This window comes from Papio anubis, chromosome 14, assembly GCF_008728515.1.
Source record: "Papio anubis isolate 15944 chromosome 14, Panubis1.0, whole genome shotgun sequence".
Taxonomy (NCBI): domain Eukaryota; kingdom Metazoa; phylum Chordata; class Mammalia; order Primates; family Cercopithecidae; genus Papio; species Papio anubis.
The window spans coordinates 60,799,910-60,811,982 of record NC_044989.1 but is presented as its reverse complement, the minus strand read 5'-3'; the positions used below and the strand labels follow the sequence as shown (position 1 = coordinate 60,811,982).

The 12,073-nt window shown below is 42.0% G+C and overlaps 1 protein-coding gene across 12 annotated transcripts in view; it reads left to right on the top strand.

Moving 5' to 3' along the window:
- Positions 1-11,147, top strand: part of BCL11A (BAF chromatin remodeling complex subunit BCL11A) — a 100,593-nt gene extending 89,446 nt beyond the window's left edge. For 6 of the 12 annotated variants that reach the window (XM_031655212.1, XM_031655211.1, XM_021924845.2 and 3 more), the window contains one exon: positions 873-6,106. In XM_031655212.1, coding sequence (XP_031511072.1) covers positions 873-2,893 — 2,021 coding nt within the window. In that variant the 3' untranslated portion in view covers positions 2,894-6,106. Of the gene's footprint in view, positions 1-872; positions 6,107-10,633 lie in introns of those variants that run through there. The other 6 variants (XM_031655214.1, XM_031655210.1, XM_031655213.1 and 3 more) reach the window with 4 other exon arrangements.
- Positions 11,148-12,073: the final 926 nt, after the last annotated feature.

Below are 12,073 nucleotides of genomic sequence, written 5' to 3'. Positions count from 1 at the left end.
TTAAGTCGGCACCAGCCACTTCTCCTAACTTTTCCAGACTTGCATTTGTCTGACTGGGGGACAACTCCTAAAGATTGGATACAGCCTATCCATTAGATCTGAATGAAGTTTTTCTTTCAGATTTTTAAACATTCTTTGAGATAAAAATGGGCGTCCCCATGGGGTGTTGTGGAACCAAAATTGGGACTCACTGATCCTCCCACAGTCTGGGATGTGAGAATGTTGCTAGTCTTTTTTCCATGGAAGTATTTTATGAGTACCCTCTCATTTTAACAATATCAACAATTAGTGTGTTTCAGACTAAGACTGAAAGCATCTCTAGGGCCATATAACATTGTAGTGAGTTGACCTTCTCCCCTTTTTTTGAATCTCTATGAAATGTTTGCCTATTTAGAAAGTTCACCTGCCACCCGGGGGGGAAATAGAAAGCTGGGATTTAGGAAGCCAAAAAGTTTCCTTGGGTCACCTTGTCCAAGTTTCTCACTTAACAAACAGGAAACAGAGGCACATGGAGATGAGATGCCTTGCCCCAAACTACAGCTGATGGGACTGGAAAGTTTAGAAGACATTTGTTTAGGTGCCTAGAATGTAGGGACCTTCATTCTCAAGCCAGAACTGGCCAGGATTTTTCTGCTTTGGGGACTGGATATCAAATTCCTAGAACTGAGTTTAATGGCAGGAAGACTGATTGGACCAATATTTACTGGGTACCCATGCTCAGACGTGCCAGGCACAGGGGTAGGTCAGTGAGGGTTTAGGCCTTGGGGTTGAGGGGTGCGGGCAGGGAAGGCTGGAGGTGGAACATAAATAAGCAATTGCTGATGCCCGCCTCAGTGATTAAACATTGATGTTGGTGTTGTATTATTTTGCAGGTAAAGATGAGCCCAGCAGCTACACATGTACAACTTGCAAACAGCCATTCACCAGTGCATGGTTTCTCTTGCAACACGCACAGAACACTCATGGATTAAGAATCTACTTAGAAAGCGAACACGGAAGTCCCCTGACCCCGCGGGTTGGTATCCCTTCAGGACTAGGTGCAGAATGTCCTTCCCAGCCACCTCTCCATGGGATTCATATTGCAGACAATAACCCCTTTAACCTGCTAAGAATACCAGGATCAGTATCGAGAGAGGCTTCCGGCCTGGCAGAAGGGCGCTTTCCACCCACTCCCCCCCTGTTTAGTCCACCACCGAGACATCACTTGGACCCCCACCGCATAGAGCGCCTGGGGGCGGAAGAGATGGCCCTGGCCACCCATCACCCGAGTGCCTTTGACAGGGTGCTGCGGTTGAATCCAATGGCTATGGAGCCTCCCGCCATGGATTTCTCTAGGAGACTTAGAGAGCTGGCAGGGAACACGTCTAGCCCACCGCTGTCCCCAGGCCGGCCCAGCCCTATGCAAAGGTTACTGCAACCATTCCAGCCAGGTAGCAAGCCGCCCTTCCTGGCGACGCCCCCCCTCCCTCCTCTGCAATCCGCCCCTCCTCCCTCCCAGCCCCCGGTCAAGTCCAAGTCATGCGAGTTCTGCGGCAAGACGTTCAAATTTCAGAGCAACCTGGTGGTGCACCGGCGCAGCCACACGGGCGAGAAGCCCTACAAGTGCAACCTGTGCGACCACGCGTGCACCCAGGCCAGCAAGCTGAAGCGTCACATGAAGACGCACATGCACAAATCGTCCCCCATGACGGTCAAGTCCGACGACGGTCTCTCTACCGCCAGCTCCCCGGAACCCGGCACCAGCGACCTGGTGGGCAGCGCCAGCAGTGCGCTCAAGTCCGTGGTGGCCAAGTTCAAGAGCGAGAACGACCCCAACCTGATCCCGGAGAACGGGGATGAGGAGGAAGAGGAGGACGACGAGGAAGAGGAAGAAGAGGAGGAAGAGGAGGAGGAGGAGCTGACGGAGAGCGAGAGGGTGGACTACGGCTTCGGGCTGAGCCTGGAGGCGGCGCGCCACCACGAGAACAGCTCGCGGGGCGCGGTGGTGGGCGTGGGCGACGAGAGCCGCGCCCTGCCCGACGTCATGCAGGGCATGGTGCTCAGCTCCATGCAGCACTTCAGCGAGGCCTTCCACCAGGTCCTGGGCGAGAAGCATAAGCGCGGCCACCTGGCCGAGGCCGAGGGCCACAGGGACACTTGCGACGAAGACTCGGTGGCCGGCGAGTCGGACCGCATAGACGATGGCACTGTTAACGGCCGTGGCTGCTCCCCGGGCGAGTCGGCCTCGGGGGGCCTGTCCAAAAAGCTGCTGCTGGGCAGCCCCAGCTCGCTGAGCCCCTTCTCTAAGCGCATCAAGCTCGAGAAGGAGTTCGACCTGCCCCCGGCAGCGATGCCCAACACGGAGAACGTGTACTCGCAGTGGCTCGCCGGCTACGCGGCCTCCAGGCAGCTCAAAGATCCCTTCCTTAGCTTCGGAGACTCCAGACAATCGCCTTTTGCCTCCTCGTCGGAGCACTCCTCGGAGAACGGGAGCTTGCGCTTCTCCACACCGCCCGGGGAGCTGGACGGAGGGATCTCGGGGCGCAGCGGCACGGGAAGTGGAGGGAGCACGCCCCATATTAGTGGTCCGGGCCCGGGCAGGCCCAGCTCAAAAGAGGGCAGACGCAGCGACACTTGTGAGTACTGTGGGAAAGTCTTCAAGAACTGTAGCAATCTCACTGTCCACAGGAGAAGCCACACGGGCGAAAGGCCTTATAAATGCGAGCTGTGCAACTATGCCTGTGCCCAGAGTAGCAAGCTCACCAGGCACATGAAAACGCATGGCCAGGTGGGGAAGGACGTTTACAAATGTGAAATTTGTAAGATGCCTTTTAGCGTGTACAGTACCCTGGAGAAACACATGAAAAAATGGCACAGTGATCGAGTGTTGAATAATGATATAAAAACTGAATAGAGGTATATTAATACCCCTCCCTCACTCCCACCTGACACTCCCTTTTTCACCACTCCCCTTCCCCATCGCCCTGCAGCCCCACTCCCTGTAGGATTTTTTTCTAGTCCCATGTGATTTAAACAAACAAACAAACAAACAGAAGTAATGAAGCTAAGAATATGAGAGTGCTTGTCACCAGCACACCTGTTTTTTTTTTCTTTTTCTTTTTCTTTTTTCTTTTTCCTTTTTTTTTTTTTTCCTTTATGTTCTCACCGTTTGAATGCATGATCTGTATGGGGCAATACTATTGCATTTTACGCAAACTTTGAGCCTTTCTCTTGTGCAATAATTTACATGTTGTGTATGTTTTTTTTTAAACTTAGACAGCATGTATGGTATGTTATGGCTATTTTAAATTGTCCCTAATTCGTTGCTGAGCAAACATGTTGCTGTTTCCAGTTCCGTTCTGAGAGAAAAAGAGAGAGAGAGAAAAAGACCATGCTGCATACATTCTGTAATACATATCATGTACAGTTTTATTTTATAACGTGAGGAGGAAAAACAGTCTTTGGATTAACCCTCTATAGACAGAATAGATAGCACGGAAAAAAAATCTCTATGAGCTAAATGTCTGTCTCTAAAGGGTTAAATGTATCAATTGGAGAGGAAGAAGAAAAGGCCTTGAATTGACAAACTAACAGAAAAACAGAACAAGTTTATTCTATCATTTGGTTTTAAAATATGAGTGCCTTGGATCTATTAAAACCACATTGATGGTTCTTTCTACTTGTTATAAACTTGTAGCTTAATTCAGCATTGGGTGAGGTAATAAACCTTAGGAACTAGCATATAATTCTATATTGTATTTCTCACAACAATGGCTACCTAAAAATATGACCCATTATGTCCTAGTTAATCATCATTTTTCCTTTAGTTTAATTTTATAAACAAAACTGATTATACCAGTATAAAAGCTACTTTGCTCCTGGTGAGAGCTTAAAAGAAATGGGCTGTTTTGCCCAAAGTTTTATTTTTTTTAAACAGTGATTAAATTGAATGTGTAATGTGCAAAAGCCCTGGAACGCAATTAAATACACTAGTAAGGAGTTCATTTTATGAAGATATTTGCTTTAATAATGTCTCTTTAAAAATTCTGGCACCAAAAGAAATAGATCCAGATCTACTTGGTTGTCAAGTGGACAATCAAATGATAAACTTTAAGACCTTGGATACCATATTGAAAGGAAGAGGCTGACAATAAGGTTTGACAGAGGGGAACAGAAGAAAATAATATGATTTATTAGCACAACGTGGTACTATTTGCCATTTAAAACTAGAACAGGTATATAAGCTAATATTGATACAATGATGATTAACTATGAATTCTTAAGACTTGCGTTTAAATGTGACATTCTTAAAAAAAGAAGAGAAAGAATTTTAAGAGTAGCAGTATATATGTCTGTGCTCCCTAAAAGTTGTACTTCATTTCTTTTCCATACACTGTGTGCTATTTGTGTTAACATGGAAGAGGATTCATTGTTTTTGTTTTTATTTTTTTAATTTTTTCTTTTTTATTAAGCTAGCATCTGCCCCAGTTGGTGTTCAAATAGCACTTGACTCTGCCTGTGATATCTGTATCTTTTCTCTAATCAGAGATACAGAGGTTGAGTATAAAATAAACCTGCTCAGATAGGACAATTAAGTGCACTGTACAATTTTCCCAGTTTACAGGTCTATACTTAAGGGAAAAGTTGCAAGAATGCTGAAAAAAAAATTGAACACAATCTCATTGAGGAGCATTTTTAAAAAACTAAAAAAAAAAAAAACTTTGCCAGCCATTTACTTGACTATTGAGCTTACTTACTTGGACGCAACATTGCAAGCGCTGTGAATGGAAACAGAATACACTTAACATAGAAATGAATGATTGCTTTCGCTTCTACAGTGCAAGGATTTTTTTGTACAAAACTTTTTTAAATATAAATGTTAAGAAAAAATTTTTTAAAAAAACACTTCATTATGTTTAGGGGGGAACTGCATTTTAGGGTTCCATTGTCTTGGTGGTGTTACAAGACTTGTTATCCATTTAAAAATGGTAGTGGAAATTCTATGCCTTGGATACACACCGCTCTTCAGGTTGTAAAAAAAAAAAAACATACATTGGGGAAAGGTTTAAGATTATATAGTACTTAAATATAGGAAAATGCACACTCATGTTGATTCCTATGCTAAAATACATTTATGGTCTTTTTTCTGTATTTCTAGAATGGTATTTGAATTAAATGTTCATCTAGTGTTAGGCACTATAGTATTTATATTGAAGCTTGTATTTTTAACTGTTGCTTGTTCTCTTAAAAGGTATCAATGTACCTTTTTCGGTAGTGGAAAAAAAAAAAAAGACAGGCTGCCACAGTATATTTTTTTAATTTGGCAGGATAATATACTGCAAATTATTTGTATGCTTCAAAAAAAAGAGAGAAACAAAAACGTGTGACATTACAGATGAGAAGCCATATAATGGCGGTTTGGGGGAGCCTGCTAGAATGTCACATGGATGGCTGTCATAGGGGTTGTACATATCCTTTTTTGTTCCTTTTTCCTGCTGCCATACTGTATGCAGTACTGCAAGCTAATAACGTTGGTTTGTTATGTAGTGTGCTTTTTGTCCCTTTCCTTCTATCACCCTACATTCCAGCATCTTACCTTCATATGCAGTAAAAGAAAGAAAGAAAAAAAAAAAGGAAAAAAAAAAAAAAACCAATGTTTTGCAGTTTTTTTCATTGCCAAAAACTAAATGGTGCTTTATATTTAGATTGGAAAGAATTTCATATGCAAAGCATATTAAAGAGAAAGCCCGCTTTAGTCAATACTTTTTTGTAAATGGCAATGCAGAATATTTTGTTATTGGCCTTTTCTATTCCTGTAATGAAAGCTGTTTGTCGTAACTTGAAATTTTATCTTTTACTATGGGAGTCACTATTTATTATTGCTTATGTGCCCTGTTCAAAACAGAGGCACTTAATTTGATCTTTTATTTTTCTTTGTTTTTATTTTTTTTTTATTTAGATGACCAAAGGTCATTACAACCTGGCTTTTTATTGTATTTGTTTCTGGTCTTTGTTAAGTTCTATTGGAAAAACCACTGTCTGTGTTTTTTTGGCAGTTGTCTGCATTAACCTGTTCATACACCCATTTTGTCCCTTTATTGAAAAAAATAAAAAAAATTAAAGTACACATTGTAAGCTTCTTGTGTCCTCATTTGACACACTCTGTAAATTACTTTCAAGAAAATAACAGGTTTTAAGAGAAGGCCAGTCAGTCTTTTTCAGGATTATTTCTATGGGCATTCTGATGCGTGTATTATACCCTAAAGGAACATAAAGTACTTACTATATTAAAATAGACATATCTCAAACCCTGGACATAGTTTTAAGGCTTTACAGTTCTAGAATAGTTTTAAGAAATGGAAGGTGTTTTCAGTCTGATGTTAAAAACTTACTCCATCTCTTAGCAGAAATCCATTCAAATATAAGTGAAAAAACTTGCTGGTAATAGCATCTTAAACTTTTATTTCCTTTAAATTTTTTGCTGTTCTTGTCTAAAAGTTCTTTTCTATTCTCCCATCCTTGCTTTATCTTAGAACATAATGTAAAATATATATATATATTTTTAAATCAGCTCTTTGGTTTCCATGTAAGAGTCTTTTCTTGTAACAAAATAACCCCACTTTTCAAATCTAAAAATCTGGAAACAAAGGCATCAGGTTTTGTTTTTTGGTTTTTGTTTCTTTTAAAAGGGGAGAAAAAAAGAGAGAGAGAGAGAAAAGAAAAGAAAGCAGCCACTAGGGGTTTAGTCAGACATAGTGAAATCTTTGGAATCAGCCACTGATTTCCTGAGATGAGTAGTGGTTTGCCTTGTGGTTCTGAGATCCCAGGAACCCTAGATGCTACAGATTATTTTAGGTGTTTTGATAGGGTGTTCCTGGATGACAGCAAATAAGGGTGGGAATACCCTTCAGTTATCTTCTGACCAGCCAGTTAGGTGTATTTTAAAAATCCTTCCTTAGAAATCTGTGTTGTCAATTTTACAAATACTGCATGTTGCAGCATCTATTTGCTTTACTAAACACATACCTCTGTGATATCGTCTCCCTGTTCCCAGTGTAGATGAACGAATACGACATTGTTCTTATTTTTGTAAAAAAACAAAACAAAAGCCATTCTGTTGTCTTCTTGTGGTAGCATTTTTTGTCGCTCAGTTCTTATGCCCTAGTGCCTGTGAGGTGGCCTTTTCATGTCATGCCTTTTATCTGAGGCAAGAATAGTTTTATCTTTGTAAAGTGTAGAGAAAGTCAATGTTTTCTGAAAAGCCAGTTTGGGTGGGAAGGAGAGAGTGGGGCTAGAGGAATCCACTGCGAAAGGATGTTGGAGAACATTACACAGGAGCTGGGGTGGGGCTGGCGTGCGGTACCTTGATAACTTGATGTTTGTCACTGAACTTAGAAAAGATTTACTGTATGTGTTTTGGATTAGGTTTCTCCAAAACTGAACCCAAAATGCTGCTCAAGACAGATAGAAATAATTCCCCAGTGCCATGCCAGCTTTAGATGTGGTGACTTCAACTCCACCATATTAAATGTCCATAAAACCTCCGTGTGTCCCTATTACTCTTTTATTAGGAGCTATGAGTGCAACTGTGCAGGTTTTATATACAGTATTCATTTTAATTTCTCAGTATATGATGCTCTTAGCATAATTAGGTTTTGCATCCTGACAGACAGAATTAATGGTGGATATCGTATAGTTGTCTGTTCAAATTTCTTAAATCAAATGGGGAATGGGGAGGAGTGCAAACATCTGGTGATAAATCACAGATTATGTTTGATTTACATGGTCCCAAAGTTAAATAAATTTATTGGGAGACGGGTTCTTCAGGTTACTCAGTCTCCTAACTTATTGAAATCTTCTGATAAAATATTATTTCTGAAGCTGATGAACAATAGAAGCATGAGAACCTAGCCAACATGAATATCACTTATAAATGACACTTTGTATCCAGAACTCTAAAATTTAAAACCTTAATATAAAATAACATACAAATTTCCAACAGTAAGATGAATTCATGATCTATTTTTTTTAAATGAGGAACTACTAAGAACATTAATGTCTCTTAAAATCCTCAAGTAAGTTTTTGTAATAGGCTTGACGTGCTGATGGAATGTTTCCTACATACCTGAACTCCTGATGCTTAAAATGTTCTTTTAAATTTTCATTTGAGAACAACTTAATAAACAGGAATACAGCAAATTCTATTTCTCACAGATTTTAAATCAGAAACTCTTCCAGTGCCTCTATTACCTCCTTCCTGAACCCATTTGCTATCCTTTCTTTGTTTAGGACCTACAAAAGGGCTGGAACCAACACGTTACAAAGGTTACTAAGAAGTGAGGTGAACACAGTTCTTCATTTGCACTGGCCATGGCAGGAAGTGTGAAGTAGTTGAGTTTTTCCCAGGGCATTCTGTAGATATAGAACTGTTTATTTAAATACCATTTTTGTATATGCAATAAGTACATATTGTATATATTCATAATGCTGGAAGTGAGAATTTGAAAGGAAGTGGCGGGAGGTGGCTTAGGTATAATTCCAATTGGAGAAATAAGGAAATGAGGTGGTTTATTCACAGACACAGTTTGCTGAAAAGTACTGGGATTATTTCGGGCCTTCCTGAAAAGGAGTTGAGAAGCCTCAGGCCCCATCCTCTCCTGCTTGTAGCCCTTTGCTCACAGGGACTGAGGGAGGAAATACAGTGTTTTCTTGTTTTAAGTCTCCTTCCCCCTCCGTACACACACGAACATGACTTCTTATGACTGTGTTGTAACTGTGTGTTCCTCATTACGATTCTGTTACTCCATTGTCCCTGGGCCTGGTGTGTTCAGGAATGTACCCATCCCATTCTCTTTTTTTCAGACAACTTCCTGTGAAAAAAATTGTGGGAACTTTGCCGATATGAGGATGGGATTGGCAGAGTTCTCTCAACCTGCTTGGAAAAATGTTTCTTAAAAGACTGCTAACTTTTAAAAGGCATGAGCCATCTAGCAGATTTTCCTAGGTGTCTCCTAAAGCCCTGCATCTTTCCCAGTTGAGAATAAACAACCCATTGTTAGAGAAATGGACATCAGAACACATAGAGGGAATTGAGATGATGTGTATTTACTCTAGGGCTGCTATAGCTATGAACTGTGGACATGGGTTGTCGGGTCTGCACTTCTGCTTGCTGGCATCTCGTTATCCCATTAGCCCGCTGTTTCATTTACTACATACAGCACATGGGCAGTGACTCAGCCTTTAGAGGGATGGGACTGTCTCTCTCTCTCTCTCTTTCTCTCTCTCTATTTCCCAGTGTCATCTACAGTCATGGGATACCATTAATTCCTCCCTTCCAAATGGGAAAGAGACCAATCCAGTTCACACGGGTCATTGTACTTAAGAACCTAAACTTGGCTGAACACAGCTCGATGGTTGATCCAAATACTGTTTTTCCTTTCTGTAAAGTGGCAAAAACTATTTCAAGGGAGCACGTGTATCAGATCTTTCATAGGGATGGTAGAAGAGGCAAATTAAGCCATTTCCCCAAGTGTCCTCTAAAGCGGGAGCCCCTAAACCCTTAGGGGGCTGTGCTTTTTTAAATAGCTGTGAACGTGGTACATGCCCATGATACACTTTGTCTATTAGGGCTTTGAATATTGGTAGCAGGTTGGACGAAGGGGTTTGATTGGGTTTCAGCTAAAGGGGCCTCGACGACAGTGACTTAGCGCTGGACTGGGAATGGGATTCCCCAGAACCCACCTGGACACAGCATGCCCCTCAGCCCAGGTCTCCGCTGCTCTGCTCAGGGGTGGGATGCGTGAGAGCAGCTGAGCTCCAGACCCCGGGCCTCCTGCGGCGCCAAGTCAGGGGAGAGGAGGCCCCAGGCCCCTGCTTCAGGTCGCCATGGCAACGAGGCCTGGAATGCCACAGTGGTAGCCCTCTTCCTCGGCACATCCGGACTCCCAGTTCTGCTGCTTCAAGTCAATGTCCACAGCAAGGGAGGAACCCCGGAGGAAAATAACCACTCCCTTCTTCCCTTCACCATTGCCTTCCCCCTTCCAAAAAAGAAAAGAAAACTGCATGTTTGAAAGAAACTACAGGCAGTTTTTGGTGCAATTTGAGAGCAACTCTTTTGGGTTCTGGTTTTCTCTTCAGAGATTTGTTCGCCTCTTGTAAATCATTGGCTGCTTTGACGTTGAACTTGATGACATTTCATGTTTTCGTTGTGCTGCTTTTACATCAGTTTTAATTTTTTGTTTCTTTATAATTTTATTATTATTTTGAGAAGGTGTCCCCTTTCCCTCCTCCCTCTCCCGCTCTCCTCAACCAAAGGACTGTTTCTTACTAAGTTTTCTCAGTCATAAGGGCAAGTGTTTCCTTCCAGGTGTGTCCCGAGTTTATTAGGACTATCATACAATTGGGCAGGGGTGGGGGGACCTGGGTCCTCCTTGGGGGGACGGAAGGGAGGGAGGCGTGGGAAGACCACTCAGAGGTCAGAGATACTTGGGGAGGGGAGACTGAGTTTGAAATCACGCTTAAGATGCCAGTGGCTCGACCTGTGGTTGGTTTAAGTTCTAATTTTTAAAAGCTAGTTAGAGAACAGAAAATCATTGGGCCAAGTCACACCTGTACTTTTTTTTTTCCCCCTCCTCTGTCTCCAACCTCTTTCTAGGTTCTTCACACACCCCCATTCGGCGTAGTACCCAGAGAGCTCAAGATGTGTGGCAGTTTTCGGATGGAAGCTCGAGAGCCCTTAAGTTCTGAGAAAATTTGAAGCCCCCAGGGGCGGGGTGGACGCGTGCCGCCCAGTCGACGTCAGCGTGGTCTGTCATCCTGCTAGTTTGTGATGTTTTCTGACAGTAGCCTCCAAGAAGCCGTTGTGCGAAGACAGAGTCCTGCAGAGTCCTTCCAGCCTGGACCTGCAGTGCCATTTTATTTATATTTTTTAATAAAAAGTAAAAACAAAAAAACAGACCCACACTGGAATGGTGAATCAGTCCCATAGAGAGGGCCCGTGGACCATCGCTGTCATGAGTGATGCCCTGGCCCTTCTGAAACCAGCCAACCTAATTACCCGTATTGTGGAAATGCGCATGAGCCCCCAACCCCTTGTTTCTATACATTCTATGTTGTCTTTTAAAAAGTGTGCTTAACATTGACACAATAAATGTTGGAGCTTTAGGTGGTGTTTGCTTGTTCTTTAATTTTTAATGCTTATAAGACAATGCGGCTGCTTATGACTTTGTATTTCTGTACCCGTTTCCTACAGACACCCATCGGGTGGGTAGGAGGAACAGATTTGAGAAATGGGCAGGAGATGTAGGAGGGGAACTAGGTTACCACTTATCAGATGGCATAAATTTTCAAGGAGAATCAAAATGCAAAACTTAGGAATAAATCATAGCAATATCATAATTAATGTAGTAGTAGTAGTGTTGCTGTTTATTAATGCTGAAGGGTGGTTTTCCTAACTGTCTGACTTATAATTTGCATACCATTAAATAATGCATAAAATGGCACGCCGAATCCTGTTTTTCAAATATATGCTTTTGGTGGTTACCATGCAGGATTTGAATTTGTCTTTTAATTTAGCTTAGGAAAGATAACATCACTGGGTGAGCGGTAAATCCTAAAGAAGGTGATAAATGTCAGTAGTTGCTTATTAAATATTCTAATTTTAGGTTCCCAAACCTTCAGGAAATATATCTTAATGCAGACAAACAAACATAAAACTTCTTTAGTACTTACATCAGGAAATTTGGGGCAGATTTTAGAGGGGTGAAATTATAGGAAGAAAGAGGTTCACATCAGAACAGACCATCGTAATCATAGTAATGCTCCATTCCTTAGAAATTAGTGCCACAAATAAGTTACATCTACAAACAGGTGGTAAAAATTCTTTCTGGCCCAGTTAATTTGCACAGAACTTTTCTCAGTTTGGTATTTTTTACTGCTTGGAGATCCGGAAGAGAATTAGAAACAATATAGCAAATTAAAATAGATTTGTCAATAATAGAGCTCAGACACCTGTGTGCTGTAGATTCACATACAGAGCATGCACTTAAGTGGGGAAAATCTTACCCATCCACCTTCTGGCTAGATTACCTAGCTT